The 21,770-nt window shown below is 39.8% G+C and overlaps 2 protein-coding genes across 2 annotated transcripts; one reads left to right on the forward strand and one right to left on the reverse strand.

Moving 5' to 3' along the window:
* Positions 1–229: 229 nt before the first annotated feature.
* adoa (2-aminoethanethiol (cysteamine) dioxygenase a) lies at positions 230–1,761 on the forward strand. Its single transcript, XM_043253096.1, has one exon. The coding sequence runs from the start codon at positions 479–481 to the stop codon at positions 1,238–1,240; it is 762 nt and encodes a 253-aa protein (XP_043109031.1). The 5' UTR covers positions 230–478; the 3' UTR covers positions 1,241–1,761.
* Positions 1,762–3,335: 1,574 nt separating this feature from the next.
* egr2b (early growth response 2b) lies at positions 3,336–5,743 on the reverse strand. The gene is made up of 2 exons (XM_043253099.1): positions 5,412–5,743; positions 3,336–5,112 (listed from the first exon to the last, which is right to left on the reverse strand). The coding sequence occupies exons 1-2, from the start codon at positions 5,578–5,580 to the stop codon at positions 4,037–4,039; spliced, it is 1,245 nt and encodes a 414-aa protein (XP_043109034.1). The 5' UTR covers positions 5,581–5,743; the 3' UTR covers positions 3,336–4,036.
* Between the last annotated feature and the right edge of the window lie 16,027 nt (positions 5,744–21,770).

The following is a 21,770-nucleotide window of genomic DNA, read 5'->3' on the forward strand; positions in this document are numbered from 1 at the left end:
GGAGTTGCTGGGCTTTGTAGTTCTACTGATGGGCCGACGCGCGCGTTTATTTTACACTGGTTCTCATTTGCGAAAATAAACATACCTGCTTGAGAGTCAGAGTCTATTGACAGAGCTAGCCTCAATCGGTTCTCCTGTTTATCTGTGATTATAAGAAATTATTTTCCATCCGTAAGCGCGAGAGAACTACAAGACCCAAACGCTTCCTGTGTGTGTGCGCGTGCGCAGTAGCCGCGGACGTGTGGATCTGATAGCCATGAATGGGGTGGTGGAGACGTGGGTTTTGTGGATTTTACCCAGATGCTAAAATTAACGTTTGCACCTCAATGGATTTATTTCTATCATAACTTTCAGCATATACACACTCGATCGCTTTAAATGCTTCCCGCGATACGATCTCGTCCGGCATAACAGCGCGTTTGTGCTCGTCGCGTGGCTCGAAGCAAATCACGGTTACGTTTGTTTTCTCCTATTAAACATGCCGAGGAACAACAAGACCCCGCTGATCCAGAAGATAGCGAGCCAGGCTTGCGTGACCTTCACGAACTGCTCGACCTCTGCCATCGGGGATAATAAGACGTTTTTAGACCGGCAGGCAGAGTTGGTCACCCTGCTATCGGACATCAGGGCTGCGGATCTGAGGATTGCGCCACCGAAGAAAGTCTCCATATCATCCTCGCAGTCCGCAGCTGTCCCTCCAGTCACATACATGCACATCTGTGAGACTGACGTCTTCAGCATGGGAGTGTTTCTGCTGAAATCCGGGGCTTCCATCCCTCTGCATGACCATCCTGGGATGAATGGCATGCTGAAGGTGCTGTACGGCAAGGTCAATATAAGGTGTTATGACAAGTTGGATAAATCTGATGGAGCTGAGAGTGAAACCGAGAGGCAGTTTGATCCACCGCTGTTGCCTTTCCAGGGAGGTGATGTGAGGAGAGCCGCGCTCAGGTCCTCCGGACAGTTTTCTTATCAGAGTGGCCCTTGCATCTTGACCCCTCTCAAAGACAACCTTCATGAAATTGACGCGGCGGACGGGCCGGCTGCGTTTCTTGATATACTAGCACCGCCGTATGACCCTGACAACGGGAGAGATTGTCACTACTACAAAGTTTTACAAACTGCGGGCAAAAAGTCAGAGCAGGGCGGTGAAGACGAAACCTGGCTCTTAGAGATCCCCCAGCCGGAAGATTTCTGGTGTGGGGGCGAGCCGTACCCCGGTCCTGAAGTTTCGGTGTAGAGAAATGAACACTGGAATTGCCTACGATCCGTCCTCATTCTAGCTCAGACGTTTTAATCTTATTTTGTTCTTCAAACGTCACCACATGATTTTAAGATGCCTGTTCTGTACATCAGTTTGTGGCCTTGCTTGTTAAGACGAAACCTGGCTTCTAGAGATCCCCAGACGGAAGTCGTGAGGTTTCGGTGTAGAGAGATGAACGCTGGGATGGCCTATGATCCGTCCTCACTTTAAATCAGAGTAATCAAAAATCATTTTTTGTGGGGTTTTTTTTTCAAAAAAAAACTCTAGACGTCACGACAAGATTTTAAGATGTCCATTCCAAAACTGTGTACATCAGTTTGTGACTTTGCTTGTGAATAATGAATGTATACATGCTTAAAAGGCATTTACTCTTGTATAAGTGCACACTATATATCTATATTAAATACTTTAATTTATTTAAAAAATATACAAACACAAATTTTTATGTACTGTTTATATTTTTAACTTTAAAGTACAATTAAAATGCTCATAAATCATTTTTTCAATTTGGCTTTGTCTTTTATTAAAGAAATAATTTTGTGTGCATCATGTGAAAGGCTATTTTATATATATATAGGTATATACTGTATATATATATGTATATGTGTGTGTGTGTATATATATATTTATATGCGTATATATATATATATATATATATTTATATGCATGTATATGTATATGTGTGTGTATATATATATACATGTAATATATATATATATATATATGTATATATATATATATATATATATATATAATTTTTGTAATTTTTTTAATAGGTTTGTATTTATTGATTCTATCTTCTGAAAGTGTTTTTGTAATATGCTGAAAAACTATATAGTAACGTATATAGTATAACTATATAGTAAATATATTTTTTATTATAATATATTCATCTTATATGAATACATAAGAATATCTGTTTATAAAAATAAATCATTTCTATATACTAATACAATATAAGTTTTTGACACTGCAATTGGGCATCAGCTGTTACTTTTCTATGATTTATATTTAATGATTTACTCTTAAGCTGTTGTTATCCGTCGCGTATGAGAAACATTGTGGAGAGGAAAGCGGGAAGCAAAAAATTCTTCTCATCTTTAAAGTGTGTATAATTAGCGTTTCTTAGTTCTGTTATTACTGCGATAACGATTGCTGATGTCTAATAGGCTCTCGCCCGCTGGAGTGACAACTATTAAAAAGTCAGACTTTCACAGTGAATGTTTACAGACGTATTAACGTCTAACCTGGCGTCATGTTTCCCACGCGTTGGTAAATAAACGTCTGTAACATTAATGTAGGAGGCATCTTAAAAGCAAAATGATTTAATCGAGATTCTTTTTTTCGGACTTCGAGCTTTCCCGCATCCCTTCAGGGTCATGTGAGCTCAACAGAAAACATTTAATTCGTTCAGTGCTAAATTCTGCCTAGTTTAACTCAGTGGGAAAGAGCACATAAACATAGGCCGTTCTATTTTTTCTCTTTGAAGTCATCAACATTAGTTTAGCAGAGCGAGTGTCTTTTTAATCGCTTTGAATACGATTTTATTCATTCTTTCAGCTATTTACTATTGTCCATTTATTATTTTAGCCTCTTATCAAACTATGTTTAGTTACATACACCTATGCCAAATTTGATGCATTGCTTGATGTAAATACGGGGATGTCCCAGCTCTGAATGCGGGGGTTGTTATACCTCCAACCACACAAAACCACAAAGATTCATAGTGTTCAAAACAATTATCTGCCATATCTTCGGCGTCGTCTCTCAGTTTTCACAGCGTAGACGCCGTAGGGATTGCTCCTAGCTGGCGAACCGGTGAATTCAGAACCGGTGAAAGTTTTTGATTATCCACCATATCTCCCCTCAAACTTTCTGCCCTGTATTGAACGCAGCACGCTCTGAATATATTCACACCCTTTGTGCATCTGTAAACAACACCCTGTGTGGGTGCTGGCCCTTATGAGATCGTGAGTCAGAGCTCAGTGATGCCCAAAACGGGGAATGTCCCCAAAAGTCTCTTTCACTTTTTCCCTTTTGCACCTTCTTATAGAGGCGCGCGCAACGAGCATGAGTTCACAATTCATGTGCCGTTTATTGTTTTCATGTTGACAAAGTAGGACATTATTGACCCGCGTTAGTCACTTCATAACAAATACATTTATATCAGAACAAACCACAGAACAAACGTCAAGTCGCTATGAGTTTCAGCTATGCAGGCCTATACACAATCCATGTTTTAAGCACAAATGCAACACTTTCGACACGAAACGGTTTGTACAAAAATATATCTTCCAAAAATTTCATATTAAAGGATAATGTACAATTTAATTCAAGCCTCCGGGTGTATGTACAAGATGAACGGACGAAAGGCACGACGATGGGAGAAAATAGTGACACGTTTGAAAAGTTTAGTCTGTTTAAGTTAACTTTGTTAAACGCCACCGATCAGCGTTCCGCCTTTGCCTTGGACACAAGTCTCCCACGTGCTATGGTTATTTTTTTTTTTTTAATTATTAAATTAATCGGCCTAACATATTCAAACAAAGTGCGTTTGGTCAGTCAGCATGCGACTGAGGCAAAAAAGAAAACGAACAAATCGCTCCGGCTTCAAAAGTGCGCGCCACGAATGCGTCCATGGTACCATTTGGCACCGTGGTTTGATTTCACTTTCATCGGTCCACCCGGTTTTAATATATCGCGAATGGTGCGTTATTATTGTCGTCGTATTGCCTACATAGTGTTGGATATTGCACGGTCCAGCTGAAAGTTTTACTGGCTTGAACTGGACGAGCAGATGCCCGTGGCGACGCCGCGCTCCGAGCTGGACACCCCGGAGGACGACGAGGATGACTTCCTCTCCTTCTGTCGCAGGTGGATTTTGGTGTGTCTCTTTCTTTCGTCGCTCCGCGCGAACTTTCTCCCGCAGAAGTCGCAGGCGAAGGGCTTCTCGCCGGTGTGCGTGCGGATGTGGGTCGTCAGGTGGTCGCTGCGGCTAAAGTTCCTCATGCATATCCGACACTGGAAGGGTTTGTGGCCGGTGTGGATGCGGATGTGTCTGGTGAGCTCGTCGGACCGGGAGAAGCGCCTGTCGCAGCCCTCCGCGGGGCACGGGTAGGGCCGCTCGTGCACGGGGGTCTTGCTGGGTCTGTTGGGGTATTTCCTCGGGCGCAGGATGGGCCTGAGGGGTAAGTTCTGCGGGCTGTAGGCTGTGGGTAGCCGGGGCCCGTCAGACACCGGTCCCCCCAGCGTGAAGTTCCTGATAGTGTTCAGGGGGGTCAACGGAGGCGGGACCCTGAACGAGTCCAGCGGGCACGAGAACGGTTTGCGGTCGGGCATCGACTGCATGTCCCTCTGGCACGGCGGCTGGAAAAAGCCGGCGTAGTCCGGGATGATGGGGAACAGCCCGGAGTCCGCGCTTGGCTTTGGGGAGGAGTAGGATGGCGGAGGGTAGGAGATCGGACAGGTGGAGGTGGAGAGGAACGCGGACGGGTCTTGATACACCTCCCCGCATCCAGAGTAGGGCGGTGGGGGCGAGTAGATGTGCTCCATGTCCGCCTGGTTCTGCGCCATGGTGCAGCTGAGAGTGCTGGAGAAGTGGCTGGGGGAGACTGAGGAGGCAGGTGACGAGGATGCTGAGGATGGCTGGGTCATGCCCAGGATCCCCGCGCTCACGATGTTGATCACGCCCTCTGGGTTCCAGTTTCCTGGGTACTGGGAGTCGATGGAAAACTTTCCCATGTAGGTGAAAGTTTGGTTGCGAGGGCCAGCCGGTTGCGCGAAGCTGCTGGAATAGGTCAAGTCGAGAGAGCGCTTCTCCGTGCTCATATCCCCGCCAATCAAGCCATCTGCAAATACATACGCATAAAACAAAAGTTTAGGGACACGCGAAAGAAGGCTGCCTTTATGGATCACGCAGTTGTCGGACGCAGCGCGCGTAGCTTTTACGCGAGCTGTCCGCTGTAAATGACACCAACGCCAGGCAACTTATTTTCTAAAGTAGTCAACGAACTTTGGTTTCGCGTGAAATAAATGAGCAGGCAGTTTTAGCAGGTTTGGTTTTTCTGCAAAGCACCAAAAAGCCTCGGTCGCGAGCGACGCGTAAACACAGAGCACGTGAGGATGGAAGCGCGCGCGGCATTCTTACCTCCCGGGTTTATCTGCTCGTAATGCCCTCCTAAATCACCGTTTGGAAATATAGTCACAGAGGCTGGCAGCGATGTGGCGATCTCGTCCACCGAGTAGATGCTTTCGGAAAGAGGGTGCACGAAGCCACCGAGAGTTACAGGGGCTTTCTCCAAAGTTTTAGCTGTCATCGCGAAGTCCGAAGGAGCACTCGTTCAGATGTTCACAAAATGTTTTGTGCCAGTGCTAACGCTCGCTCGAAACGTTTCATGTGGAAAGCTGTCAGTGAGTTTAGCGTTCACTATGATGCCATCTGACGGCTCTGTGTTGTTGAATGACAGATCCTTGTGGAGCTGCTGGCGGTAGTATGTATTTATGGCGAGCCTATCAATGTGCCGTTACGTCATTGACCATTTAAGGACTGGATGGCAAAAGAAAAGTGGCGCTGCGCGATCTGATTGGTCGCGGACCCTGTGACGCGTCGAGGTAACACTTGTCAATGGAGAATCCTTTCTGTACGGCCGCTCATGCATAAAACCAATGCGCTGGGAGGAAAAAAAAGAGCAACGTACATTGCTTGTTGTATGAAAATATTTTTTTAGATAACAATAACAAAAAAATAAGGCAACACATTAAATGTACTGAAGCCAAAACTAGCGTTTTGATACAAAGCATCATTCTCAATCAGGAATTCCGGTTCATTATCGCTCCATAAATGGTTTTAATCCGGTAAACAGCTACACCCCTTCGTCCATTTATGGAGCGTATTCCGGAAATTGAGTATCGGAAACTCGCGAGTGTTGCCGAGCAAAGAGACGCGCCTCAACCAGCATCAGAAAACCACAATCAAATGAGATACACAATCACGGAATTTCTACCTTTGCTTCAGTGGCACAGTCGGAAAGTGCGCTACCTCTATTTGAATAGACCCCATGTTTTTGGAAAGAGGAAAACGTTTTTAGTAACTGCGTTCTATAATTAGAATGTTGCTGGAAAGTTGATTTATTTACGATTCTAAAAGTTTAGAAAAAATTAAAAAATAATAATTAGCCATTTATTTTATCTTCCGAAACTTTGTTGCGTTAATATCCCGATGCTTAAAAAAAAAACACAGCTAGCTGCACGTGAATTTCTGCCTCAGCAAAATTTGCTCAAAGCCATCATTTTGTTTTTCGTGTTATAGCCTAGACCTAAATTGAATGTACTATGTTCAATAAATTCGACTCTCCTCTTCTTTCAAAACTCGAGGGCAAGCAACTAAAACTTTCCAAATGTAAATGTCTGTATACATAAATAGAAATGCTTTCCGCTGTGAGGTTTAAAGATGCGACTAAATAAAAAAGTTGATAGAAGTAAATTCCCCTCGTGGGTTTAGAAACTTCTCTTAGTAAGACGTACGGGGGAGGAGGGAGATGAGGTCGGAATTTGAGCCAATGATTTTAGTCTAATACAGAATCGATTCATATTAAAAAAGTCTGCATGTCCAAAAACGCACAGCTTTTCTTTGAGTGTCGTGATCTTATGCTTTAGCTAATGGATAATATATCTATACTGCATTTGTTTTACAGCCCTACATCTACAGTGCCCTTTAGAATATGACTTATTCGGGATCTGAGGTGCGTTAAACAAATGACCAAATACGGCGCTCGGTTATAATTAATCAAAAATAATTAAGTTAAAGTGTGCACACTTGAAGAAATCCACATAACATGAAATCAGAAAAAAAAACAAATCGCACAGTACACTTTTTTTCCCCCAAAAAGTTCAATTGGCTATAAATCGTTGCCGCGCGCGCTCCACGAACTGAAGTCCTCGCGCTCAGTCCGTGTCCGCGTCTCGCGCCGGTGGTTAAGAGCTGCTAGTCAAGTCGCTACTCGTCTCCTCTCCGCGTTATGACTGTTGGAATGATCGCTCGAGTGTATGTGCGTTTTCAGGGCATTTGTGTTCATCTCTGGAAAAACTCTTCCACTGAACTTCCGACATCCCACACGTCGTGCAGACGGGCCGGTATGACTGTGCTTATGGTCGCGTGTACGCGTTTCGACAGCGTTTACAGACGGCTGCCATTTCGGTGTAAAGCGCACCGGGATTGTCCGAAAAAGCGTCGGTTCTCCGGGAGCAAAAATAAATGGATTTCCTCGCGTGCGCAATTCTGGTCGCGTTCGAAACTTTTCGGGAACGAGATGCCTGGATGGAGATGGCGCGCTGCTGTTTGTCGGGAGATTTGAATAGGCCCGTGGCCTATGCAAATTAGTGAGGGGGTTTTATTGTGTAAATAAGCTCTACTTAAAATAGTCTATTTAGAACTATATCGAGTGTATATTTATTTAAAAAACTTACAGGCTATATTATAGGCTACCTGTAACTAAATTAATATGCGCATAGTCCTACACGACCTGCGTGGGTTATATCTTATCATTTGGACAGGGGGCAGTATATGTCCCTTTAAGGCAGACTGTCTCTTCAAACCGCTGTATTGGGGACACATAAAAAAAGCTATTTTTACATCGTTGCTCTTATAGATTAATAACTGATATAACCTCATTATTAGCAGTTATCTCTTTAAGCAAAGCAAATAAAAATCACAATGGACTAGCGGGTGTTTATAACTTGCACATTCATCTTGTATAAAATGGAAAAGCAATTATTCTTTAATTATTATATTTTTAATAAAGCATGGATTTTATCGTATCCTTTGCATTTGGTCAATCGTGCTTAAATCGCAGAAGTAGTTTTTCCTCCTGGTGCTTTAACTACAAATATCAACCATAAATATGGTTTTGCAATCCACGTTATAAGACGAAAGCATTTTACTGTCACTGCTTCACACCAGAAAAGGTTTAACGTTTGTAACGTTTAAAACAACAGAGAGGATGTTCTTTAGGGTCGGAGCCTGTCCTGATTTTTGACAATCAGATCATTAGCAATTCAAAGAATTATTTTAGCATTATTTGTTCTTCACGCTTGACAGCCGCCTGAATGGGAGTCTAAATAAGCCCTCTCGCAGGAAACCTCAGCACACACCCCCAGTTTTGATACTACAATGAAAATCCCCAAAGCTTCCTGTTGTCCATCAATCACGTATATTTTTATCGCCACCCATGCAAGCTGGGGTTATTTTTGAGAAGGTGTTGCTGTCATCATAAGCATGGCTTGGGAACAGTTTGTGATCTCAGAACACCATCAGAGTGTCATAATTACTCAATGAATTACAAATGGAGCCATCTGTTGCCACTGCATACGCTTATCACTGACTCTACGGTGGATGGATGCTAGTACTGAGACGCTACGTGTATAAACCAGAGCTTCAGAATACGCTTCTGTAAAGGCATCAGTGGTTTTGAAAAGAACTTTTAAAATTCACAGAACTTTTTTGAATGCTCAAAAGGTTCTTTTTTAGAAAAAAAAAAAGGTTCTTCGATGGCACAAAGTAGTATCGTGGCATAAATATTTTATTTTTAAGAGCGAATGCTTTTGAGGTGACTGCCATCGAACGCTGAGAAATGTGTAGAAAGCCAAAAGTCATCCCCCAAGTCTGTCTGAGAGGACATTTTCAGGGCTGTTAATCGGTTTTGTGGGTAATGATTTAATAAGGGCCCCATGCATCCGTAACCTGTCTGAGATCCCCTCTAGTCCACACGGTCCGCTCTGAATCTTTTATCGCCGCTGTCGCTCAAGCGGGCAATTAGCAAGAAGGTCGTGTCGTCATAATGACATCTCAGTAGATATCGACTGAAGTGCGTCCCCGCAAATCACCCTAAACGCTCAATAGCGAGTCAGGGCCAGCGACACGCCGCAGTTACATTATCGCTCGCGGACGTTTAGTGCCAAACAGCTTTGCGTGTTTGTCAGGCGCGCCGGTGCTTTTCTTGCCCCGTGAATAAAGACTGCGGCGAGTAATGTGACAGACCGCAGCCAGACTGATTACAGGGACGTGTCAGCCGCTGTTAATGGGGGAAGCCCTTTAAATATTGTCTCGGTTCGGGGCCTGAACATCCATAATGAGGAGGTAATGAACCTGGTCCTGTTTCTGCTAGCTTTATTAATTGCGAAGGAAATAGGAATTGGCTTTGGGATCAGTGGTGGATTAGCTTTTATTCGGTTTTACCTCGTGACCTCATTGACCTTTTATATTTACAGCCGCACCAACTGCCGCGATACAAACCGGTTAAACGTGGCTGTGCGACAGCTCGAGACAAACACAAAAGTCTGCACAGAAGAGCGGCGATCTTTACCGCTGACTGTCGCATCTGAATGCTTCGCATTTTCAGGGATTCTTGCTTCCTCCCCCACAAACGAAAGAAGGAAACTTCTTCAGATGCATGTGTCTTTTGTTGTACGCCTACAGATGCAAAAATGTTTGCACACTGTGCAGAAGTGGCCCGCTTTGGCAGAGCGTGCCGGGCCCGCCGAATGCCCATTGGCAGCTGGGATCTGGCTGTCCCTGCTGGGAATGATGGTCTCAATGTAATGGACACCCACGCATGGCAGCCACTGAATTCAAGAGCTTTCTTTCTTGCATGTGCTCGGGGTCTCCTAGGGTCAAATGACTCCTGCACATTGAGGATACATAGAATGACATCCTTCTGCATCAGCCTTTGCTTTGTTTTTCAGGTCTTGTTTCATTGTTCTCTATTACTCATCAAATTGTCCTTGAGATCAGCGCACACAACAAAAGGCTTTATGATATAACTGTACTCACAAATTGAGTAAACAGGCCAGTTCACTACTTCACTAGTATTACTGTTTACTTTCTATGCATGAAAACAACTGGGAAATTATTTCTTGTGCTGCTGCCAAACGATTACTCGCGATTAATCGCATCCCAAAAAGTTTTTGTTTACATAATTTATGTGTGTGTACTGTGTATATTTATTATGCATATATAAATACAGACAAATGCATGCCCATATTTAAGAAAAATATGTTACGTTTATACATTAAATATTTTTTAGGTATAATATAAAATATAATAATATTAATATATAATATATACATTTTCAAAATATGTACTATATGTGTATATTTGCATAATAAATATACAAAGTACACACACACACACACATATATATATATATATATATATATATATATATATATATATATATATATGTATATATATATATACAATCCAATATAGGGATTTTGTGGCAATGCCATTAAAAAAAAACATTTCTTAAAAGATCTTTTTTTTCCCTATGAGTGTGAACTTCTGCATTTATTTAAAGAACCCCTTTCTCACAATATAGAAACTTTTGAGCATGGAAAGGTTCCACAGATGTCGCAGGTTCTGTGTTCTAAATATAATTTGATCATAAAATGTCGTTTTATTCCCAAAAGCGCCCAAAGTCAGCCGAAATATAAGAAAGAAATAATAAGGGTCAGGAGCATCGCTGTAATGGTCTGTATTCGTAAAAAGGAAAACAGGACAATTTATAAATCCGCTCCAGGAACGGAATGTCTCTCCAAACTGGTCAGGCATATGACAATACGCCATAAAGCAAGCTGTCAAGTTACGCCCACAAAATTCAGATGAGGTTTGTCGAAGAGGGGTGAATGGACACAAACCTGCTCTAGAGCCAGCTGAGATCTAAAGACTAACCGTGGGAGACTCCGCACAACATGAATTGTTCTTTTTACAGAGTAGGAGGCCGTTTTTCTTAGTGAATTTGTGTAGGTGTTACTTTTCTATAGATGCTCACCTTCAAAGGACTTCTTCGTTTGTGCTAGTGGTATTGGCGAGCTAACAATTGTTCTTCTGTTTTTGTTTTTTTGATAATAATAATCTGTTTAAATTTCCTATTTATGTACAAGAGCCTGACTGAGGATTAATGACATTATATTCCACGGCCTTTAGAGAAAATCATTGTCTTTGTATTTGAAATATATTTGGGAGATGTAAAGGCATGATTCCTAATTCAAAATATTAGTGTTTTTAAATTTACATCAACAAAAATAATCGGAAACAGTTTTCATTTTATAACATCTAAAACAGTTTGGCCGAAAATAAAAGCTCTCGGTATGAATTTTCAACTCAAGTATATTTGTCTAATTACATGCATTTTATTCTAATTTGCCATTTTTTGAAGGACAACATAACGTCAAGTCAATTTGTAGCACTCAAAAGACATAATTGCTCTCAGAAACAGTCGAAAGCAATAATACCTTTCCGGGGGAAAAAAAAGTTTCGCCCCGGTATTTGATGTATTCTAATATCCCATTATCCACATTATCTAAATTAAGGTCCCTGCTCACAGAGACAAGTACTGTACACCCACAGGTTCAACATCATGCAGCATTACGGTACATTAAAGTGCACACACACACACACACACATGCTCAAACGCATAAGGAAACATTGGTGATGGTGAACGCTATACTCACATTATCAGTGCAGCATGGAGAGTGGCTCTTTGTGACTTCCCATCATATGAGTGGGCTCCTCCAAGAGCTTCACACCGCTCCAATAGCAACACAGCGCTCCACACACACTCACACACTCCTGGGATGGCTGGTGCTCCTCATGCAAACTGATCTGGTTTCAAACTGATAGTCTATATTCTGCCATGCGGCTATATGAGGTGCCGTCTAACTCTCTCGCGCTGTTTCATGGGGGTGTAACAAAGTGGAAGAAGGAAACTCAAGACAATGGTTGGACTTCATGTGTATCCTACATCTTTGACATTGAAATTGTCATGGTAATGTTAAGTCAGAGGTGCAAGAGCTGAAATGCTTTGACGGACAGAGTCGTGGGTTCTGGTGTCATTCAAGCATTTTGATGAGAGGGTGGACAACGCAAGCCATGCGTGCAACGTGCACGCGTGTGTGTGCTAACGCAGTCAATCAGATGATTGTCTTCGTGAGATTTATTTGCAAATCAGTGAATCTTTAGCTAAAATCATTTAGTTATACCTGAAAGATTTGCCCACTCCCCTGCTTTGATACATAACTCACTGTGCACTATTTGAGCGCTGCAAAAATGAGCTTGTCTTAATATTTTTGTCTCATTTCTAGTCAAAACATCTACAAATTCTTAAATCGGGATACTCTTAATAGATAAACAAAATGTTTCCAGGGAAAAAAATAATAAGTGTATTCTTAAAACAAGAGTATTTTACTTACCACACTGGCAGATCATTTTACTTGTTTTAAGAATTTTTATATTTTGGATAGAAACAAGACAAAAATACTAAGTAAGTCGTTTTTTTGCGGTGAGGAGATATTGAAAAAAGAAGCCAAGGCATATTTAGGGATCCAATAGGATTTAATGAGAAAACAAGATGATGATTTCTTATGAAAATGTACACTGTTTTTATAAATAAGCGAGAATTTAGGTCGGTTTTCATTAAGAAATTGCTAGTAAATATCAGAAATCATGACAAAGAAAGAAAGAGCAACGTTTTGACCTAAGCATGAAATTTTGAGTTAAAGAGACTGAAATAGTATTAACATACTACTCATTGTTTTATTAGCAATTTTGAATGAGTTTGTATGAATTATCCAGCATCAGTTTATACATATTTTACGAGGTGGCTAATTCGCACAAATTTGTACAACTTCACGCATTTTGCTAGGAATGACCTATACACCTATACCCACCCGTCGCTGGGGTTTAGACAAATCGTACAAAAATTCCGGTACGAATTAGCCACCTACAAATTGGTCGTGAGATAGTGTTTTGAATAAAACTCTCTTGATTTGAATCATTAAACAACTTTGTATATTAAAAAAAATCGACTTAAAGTAGATTAAACTTAACTGCAATGTGAAGATCACAAAAATTGTATCTAAAGCTGAAAGTAGGCACATCTTGTCATGCCGCAAAGTAATAATCATAGACAAACTGCCGTCAGCAACTGTACTCTATTTCTCTTATTGACACCGGTTCTGATCTGATCTGTTCTCAGAGCACCGTCCTACTGGGGCAGCAGGTCATATCCCAACACAAGCTTCATTATTACTAATTACACCCGGTCCATCATTGACATTTGCCTTCCCTATTAGCAACATCAACCATTAACACTAATGTTTTGTTTAACACCAAAGACTTTTTCCTGCTCTCTGGGACTGACTGTAGCGTAATGGGTGAACACTTTGAGCCTCCGTATACTCTCAGATTCAGGCGTTAAAGATATCCCTGGTATCCCTTTAATTTTAAAAGTTTCTGGCAAACTTCTTAAGCTTCAGTGGCGAAAATGGCCACGTTTGAAAAATGCGAAAGGCTGTAGGTTCAATGGAACCTTTAATCAATTCTTGATATTTAAATCGATGAAACTAATCTCTATGAATGTTTGATATTTCATCGGTGAATGGGTGAATATAGCAGCTTGCTTCTCAGACAAAAGTCATGCACAGTTGTCATTTTTGACAACTCGGCACGATACGAACCATCACGGCGTGGAAGACATCGAGGTGAAGATGCTTCAGAATTTCTCCTGTGACGATCTTGGGCGAAAAAAGCTTTTCGTTTTAATTTCTTGGTAAGCTAAAAACAGAAAGCGTAACACTTACAGTTTGAATTAGTCAGAATAAACTGATTGCTAGGAAGCATCTGATTTTGTACCGTCATATTGTCTTGGGCTATTGTAGATTAAAAAAAAAAGACGTTATGAACAACACTGCATAAAATATCGAAAAATCTGAAAAAAAGGATTCAAGATGTGAGACGATACAGAGATTTTAGGTGTGTGTGTGGAGCAGCGCAAACGTATACAGCACAGAAAATTAAGCAAATGGCATCATTACAGGCGTTCATCTTGGCTTGCGAGGGGTGCGAGGGGGAGATGATGGGGTGTCTATGTCTTCGGCGGTCTCAACAGACAGAGCTGCATGTCAGGCGCTGGTAACAAATGGTCCTGCTAAATCAATCTTTAATTTGATGCCAGCCTTTTGCTAATGGAGAGTCTTGTTAGAGTCTTAGCCTTTTGTCGGCTCAGTCAAAGTTTACCCATTATGCTGCAGATCCATCATTTCTAGATGTGGTCAGTAATGAATTGTGTGCATCAGCATCATTAGAGGTTTATGAACCAAAAGCTTCCACCTATTAAATGGAGCTATTAAATACCCTCTTAATGTTCACCCTGTTTAATGGTGAGAAATAGACTAAAGCAGTCACGGGAGAAAAATTAGTTGATTTTGATTCATTAGATGCACACTCATTTATGTGATCCTGAGTGATTGCTTTCTAATACACTGTTTCCCCCCAAAACAACAAAAGGACGTAATGTCTTCATCAGGAAAATCGTCTTATTTAAGAACTTCACAATGGACTAACAGCTTTGCACAAGTGGAAAATGAAATAATGTTTGACACTGATGAATCCAGGGTCTTGAATATGGTTAAAAGGCATAATTTGTTTAGTCTGAATATGTGTGATGTGTCTCCTTTTTTGATACACTCATGTATCCTATTTCTAAACCTGGTGTTTTTAGATTTCTAAGACTTTATTTAGCACGAATGCATTTTTGCATCCACTATCCTGTTCTAAAATGTTGCTAAAATGTGTGTCATTGCATTATTGTATTTATTTTACAGTGGTTACGACACAGATTTGTGTTCTTTTGTGTACATTATGCAGTCTACTGTTTTTCTATATTGTTAGTATATATATATATATATATATATATATATATATATATCACTATATATATATATATATATATATATATATATAGACTTAAAGGTGGCTCTTTTGATTTGTGCCAGTGAGGAACCACCTAGTAACTACCACATAATCACTCTAAACTCTTTAGTGACAGCTTAGCAACACCCTAGAAACCACTCAGAACATTTCTGGCATCAGCAAACACTGGGAAAGTTGTCAGGCCACCTCCAACATCTTTGGCGGAGAGTTTTGCACGTGCAAGCACCAGTCACGTTGTCTAGAGAAAATGTAAAAATCCCAAATCCTTCACCTCCCCCTTACAGAGACTCTTTGGCACTTTGCATAAGCCATTATTGAGACTGAATCTGTAAGCTTTTATTGTTTTCAGTGATGCAAATAATGTGAAAATTAGCTGCGATAGGTCATGAAATGACCCTTTAGAATACATTTTAAAAAAGCATTTTTTTCAGGATTAATGTGATAATAATATAATGTTTTGGGACACTCAAAAATCTAAATATTATAGTTACATTTAATTTAAATGTTAAGTTGAAATTAAAAATGTCTTTTAGCCCACTTAAAAAGAATTTAAGTATACTGTAATGGAATTTAAAAAAATTAATTTCCACTGACGTAATATTGAAATACACACTACAGTTACATTTATAATCAAATATTTCATTAAATATGTGTTTTAGTATATTAGTCAACAAAATAAAATAAATGCTTCTTTAAATTACAAAAAATATATAAATATGATGTATGAAATTTGAATTTGATGTTATTGAAAATTTCTCTTTTTAAGTACTTACAGGGATAGTTCACCAAAAAATGAAAAATCTGTCATTCTTTTCTCATCTTTCAAATCTGTGTGACTTTCTTTTTTTCTTTTTTTTTGGAACACAAAAGAAAATATTTTGAAGAATGTCGATAACCAAACAATTGTTGTTCTCCATTGACTTGCATGGTAGGAAAAAACTATAGAACTATAGAAGCCAATGGGGACCAGAAACTGTCCGACCAGAAACAAAATATCTTCTTTTGTGTTAGAAGAAAGAAATTACTGCAAGTTCAGAACAACATGAGGGTGAGGAAACAATGCAAGTTTTTTTATGTTCCACTAAGTTGTCTGAAATTCCATTAATATTATATTATCTGCAAGTAGACTTTTACGATTTGAAGTACAATTAAGTGCACTTCTTTAAGCATTTTTTACTTTATTTTATTTTGAAAAACAACATTTAGATGCATTGGTAAGACCTGGCTTCTGTTTTTGCTATCACTTACTTTATTACTTTAGAGCTCTCTCTTGTTATCTAATTTGAGCCAATATTTGACATTCTTGAGAACCTTTCTGGACTTGGCCTGAAACTCATTAGCAATCTACCTATGATCCAACACCATCCCAATGCAAGTCTCTCTTGGCGTTCTGGGAGCAAGGTAAAGTCGGAGAAGCGGCGCGGTTGTTCAGGGGAGAAGAAACAAAGGCCCAGTGGCAGGTCCATTCTCCCCCAAAGCCGATACCACCTGCAGGGGCCGGCCCCTCTCCTGAACGTCCCAGCACCGCTCTCCAAATGATGATTAATCACAGGGGGCCGAGGGGGGGCTCGGACCCTGACACGGCCATAATGCTGGCCACCAGAGTCTGGATTGGCCAGCAGCGATCAGTGGGTGGATGTCCACAGAAGATGGATGACCTCTGCGAGGGCTCGGACTCCTGTCATTAACAAGAGAAAAAAAACAAAAACAACAGACAACAAAAAGAAAGGCAGCTCGGTGTGAGGGAGACTCCGTTTGTGTGGGAATAAATGAGAGTTTTGACATTAGCAAACGTTTAAGACACCCAACTTTCCCAGCGCGAAGTAGTCTGAGCCCTGACACTACATGACAGCCGTGAACTTCTGGAAGTTTGAGATCGTTTGCTCTCATCAGCGGAAAGAAGAGCCGCGGCGAGCCGAGATTTTCTCTGACAGTTACAAATGAAGCTGCGATTCATTATTTTCCAGGGAATTCGGTCTTCTGCAGACGAAGATGGAGATGCAGCCGTGGCGTCACTGCCCATTTGGATGGAGATGAATCAAGGCACTTTAGCCCAGACGCAGCACTGACAATCACATCAGCGAGGCTATCGGACTCCCCTCTACTCCTCGTGGACGGATCCGGTGTGGAGCGGAGCGGGTAATAAAGGCTCCTACTGAAACCCCATTAAGCCCGGTCTCCAAAGACCAGCTCATTAGCATAGCGGAATATTCCCCCCGTTTGTGTAATTCTATAAACTCTTATTGCTTCCACTATCCTATTCTTAAATGACGCTAATAATGTGGAAAGTTTAGCAGTATAAATGAGGGTGTTCTCGCTCTTTTGCAGCTTGTGTTCGTTTTAATCCGGGGTCTGGTTACCTCATTCACAATCCCCCTAATGACCCATCTTTGTTAATTAAGCAGACGAGGATTGGGGAGAGGAGGGGGTGCAGATGCGAGAAGAGCCACGTTTCTCCTTTGTTGTCAAACTGACACCAGCGCCTGTTGTCTGTCAGGAATTACGGACAGATTAGGTCATAACCGTGCTATAAAGCGTTTATTACATGTTAAACAGCACATTATTGGCAAATGAGTATATATATATATATATATATATATATATATATATATATATATATATATATATATATATATATATATATTATTGTTAGTTTGTTATTGTTGATTAAGGACAGATGACCCTATTTAAACATCTCGTCTTTAATACACCCACAAAAAAATGTTTTGTTCACTAAGAGTCACTTTGATGCATTTGAATAACTGATGACTTTCTTTCTGAATATACGCAGTCTGCCTGTTATTCAAATATTTGATCATTGATTTATATTTTCAGCTATATATATATATATATATATATATATATATATATATATATATATATATATATATATATATATATATATATATATATATATATATATATATATATATATATATATATATGTTTCTTGAAAAGTGTGATTTTTGGAGCTGCGATTAAGCAACATATTTCTTTGGGTATGGGTCAAAATATGTTAACAGGAGACCATGTAAAAACCGAAGCTTTTGGTGGGAGAGATACAGCCATAAGAGGTGCATTTTACACTTTGCATACAGTAGTAGTTATTAACATTAGTGGGTAGTGGGAACAAAAGAGCAAACTGGTTACCTGTAGGCCTGCGGTCTATTTTAGAAACTCAGCATGAGCTCCTTCAGCATAGGATTTCAGTGGGTGTGGATCAAAGATCTGGAAGTATATGAGAAAAGCCTAGTTTAAAATGCATGTATGAATTTTTGTATTTATGTTGCTCTCATGCGTTTTTGAAAAATGGCAACCTAGTTCTGATATTGGTTAATACGGTACTGATATAGAGTAGTGTTTTTGTTACATAATGAAGAATGTCAAGATTTGTATTTAGTAGAACGGGAATTTAAAAAGACTTGCTTGATAAAATAACTTGAAATAAACATCTGTGTTCTTTTTATTTTTGTTAGGTGTCTATAATAAAACTATTTTATAATAATAATAATAATTATAAGTTGCAGGTCATGCAACTGAAGGCCTTCTGGCTGATATAATTTCCATTTTCCATTTATGGTATGATTTCCTGTTGATTCCAAATAGAAATAATATTTGGTCTCACTCAAAATTTGGACAAAATTAGGATTAGGCTTTAATTTGGGATTAATTTCATGCAATTATGTATAATTAGATGTGTTTATAATAGTAAGTACAATAACAATATGTAAAGGACACCTTAAAAAGAAGTCTTGCCATTTTTGTTTTTAAACATGACTATTTTTATTAAAATGATAATATATATTATTAAATATCTTATCTTATGTCCAAATAATTTATTAAATATTTAATATTTATATAAAAATAAATATTATATTATATTATTGCTTTCCTTCCTGTAGACAGTTACACCAAGTAGACATTTTAATGTGACATGTACTTAATATATAATAACAGAAAATTACGCATATGCACAATTAAACACAACTACCCCTAAACCAAATTGAATCCTAAAAAAATATGTATGTAATAAACATTACATTAATGTCACTCCATACCTATTTGTGTAGTCATAAACGTGTATAAAACAAATAAATAAATAAACCGAATAAAGGGGTGCATTTGTCTGTATAAATAGCATATTTAATGCATATCTGCATACCTTTTATAAAAGATGGTCATGTCATTGACCCACATCTAATGGCGGAGCTTCCCAGCGCTTTCATTTGGTAATTTCTTTAGGTGTCAGCAGGACAGTGTACGTTCTTGCACCGTAGATTTTTCCTTTATCACACAACATCCTGGCTCTTCCTGTGACGCCCTCAGCTTCTCGGTGCATGAATGTCCTTAATACAGTAAAAGTACAGACAGGGCAATTTTCTCTGACATGCGCTGCCATCTTGTTTTGCTCAGGCAGACAAAGAGGGGCTGACTGATGGCTTTGTTAGGCCAGTCAAGCCCTTGACAGGCGAGCTCCATATTCAAAGCACCTTCTTCCTGTTCCTCTGCATGGCTCAGGATACAGCGGCGCAGCCCTGCTTTAGCTCGCCGGTTAATGTTCAACCAGGTACAGGAACTGACGTTGTGCTTACGTAGTGGAAGTGTGTCCCCCCCGCGCTCACCGTCATCAGTCTCTCCCGACAGCCAGCTCCACTTAGCTTGTTCTCAGCTTGTAACGCGCCATGTCCAATTAGCTCTCGGGGTGCTCCGTCTTCATCCCTGAAGACTGGAGAAAGCAGCGGGCCGCTCACATCGACCATGATGGAGAAGGCCTTGATTGGAGGACAAGATGTCCTGCAGCCACGGTCCAGACTGAGTCAGCTAATCATCAACTTTGTGTCCACCCGTAGAAGTGAAAGTCTGTGGCCTGGACAGGAAGTCTCAAACTGGGCCCCTCAGCGCCAGGCCGGGGAGGTGAGAGACGCTGCTATTGTCTCTAACGCCTTGTCGGTGAATTTCTGCTGATGAAGACATTGACTGTGTTTCAGCAGGAAACGGGGATGAGAGGATTTCTTCAGGAGGCCCGGGCACACAACAACACTATTATTGGTTATGCATTTTTAAAACGGCGTTGTGAGAGCGTGCGTTTAATTTCAGTTTTTAAATAGTTTTCAATTGTATTATTTAAATTATTTAAAATATGAAAAATTATTTGCAAGTTTTATTCATTTTTGAGGTGAACATTAGATTAAATATAAGACGTGTGTTGTGCAAGTTAAGAAAAAAATAGATAAATCACTTTTCAGTTGAATGATTTTTATTGTGCGTCATCGCTTATCAAGGCTGTAATTAATGAAAATATGTCCTAAAATAATAACTAACTTAAAAAAATAAATAACTTAAAGTATGAAATAATCATAAATTATTTTTGATAAAACATTGGTTGAACTTTATTTTAAGGTATCGTTGTTACAATGTAATTATACAGTTAAGTACAGAGTAATATCATGGTTAAGATTAGGTTTTGACTTAAGGTTATTTGCATGTAATTGTGCATAATTCCATGTAACAAGGACACCTTAAAACAAAGCGTTACCAAAAACTGATTTGTGTGAAAATCATTTGCATTGTGTAATATCTATTTTTATTATAATTTTTTTTAATTAGTGTGTTCGCTTAGCAAGGAAACAACAGTATCATTTAGATGAAGTACGAAACGTGTTGTACAAAGGAAACAAAAGAAAACTCAAGATATATCATTTTTATGCAGAAAAAAATCATGCAATTTATGCAAAAAAAAAAAACCTTGTGTTTAGGTTTTAGGTTATGTTAGCTATGAAATGAGCATCAACAATTTGACTGTAACGTCTATTTATTTTGCATATTTTCTAAAGGTTCACAAACGTGTCCAAAGCTAAAAACACCCAAAACCAGACATTAGCATCTTCTAAACTTTCACATCAGGATGTCAACTTACCAAAAATGTCAATGTCAACTTACACGACTTGAAACCCGGAGTTAAGGCAGTTTAAACAAACATAACATTTTCATTTTCATACGAAACTTCCCCGCGTGCCTTTTTACAAGCCTTTCGGTATGACTAGCAAATGTCAAAGAACAAAAACAGTCACGTCTCAAAATTTTGCCTCACACTTTTTTTCCTTTTTCGAAATAAAAGCCTTCCCTTTAGGCCGAGCCGTAATAAACGTGATTCAAGGTTCTTTTGCTGTGAAAATCGCAGCGGTTCGAGCGCTGCTTTCCGTTTACCGGAAAAAATGAAATTATTCCCAACCCACCCTGAACCTACGTTCTCAACCCGGCTTATAAAGGTTGAAAAACCGAGAGAATGAATCTGACATCAGCAGTGCGGAAATCGAATACGTTTACCACGGCCCGAGCTATTAGAGAAAAAAGAAATTATTGCAGGATAGATTAACGTTCAAAAGTGATTATTGGATTGAGTCGAAATAGAATTACTGCTTTTGTCAGTATTGCAACATCTATAAAAATGTCAGTGATTTGGAAAGATCATTACAACCTTAAATTGTCTGCCAGGGATATGAGAATAGGCACTGGCTCATATATTACCCACAGTCCTCCTGTGGCGTGATTGAGCTGCGCCTGCTTTGCTTGTGAGAAAGCATTAATCCTGCTCTAGACGAGGGTAAATTCTTTACGTTTGCTAAGTGGATGGAAGCATTAAGATCAAGGTCTGTAATGAAAACCAAAGGTGACGTGCATGAAGAAGCCTTTCTCGGAGTTCAAGGAATTTCACACAAGTTGCTTCGTTTGTTTAAT

The sequence above is a fragment of the Puntigrus tetrazona genome, chromosome 12 (genome assembly GCF_018831695.1).
Source record: "Puntigrus tetrazona isolate hp1 chromosome 12, ASM1883169v1, whole genome shotgun sequence".
NCBI lineage: Eukaryota > Metazoa > Chordata > Actinopteri > Cypriniformes > Cyprinidae > Puntigrus > Puntigrus tetrazona.

Coding starts and splice junctions, on each gene's coding strand:
- adoa (XM_043253096.1), top strand. CDS start 479: ATGCCGAGGAACAACAAGACCCCGCTGATCCAGAAGATAGCGAGCCAG.
- egr2b (XM_043253099.1), bottom strand. CDS start 5,580: ATGACAGCTAAAACTTTGGAGAAAGCCCCTGTAACTCTCGGTGGCTTC. Junction 5,113..5,411: donor CGAGCAGATAAACCCGGGAG/GTAAGAATGCCG, acceptor ATGTATTTGCAG/ATGGCTTGATTGGCGGGGAT.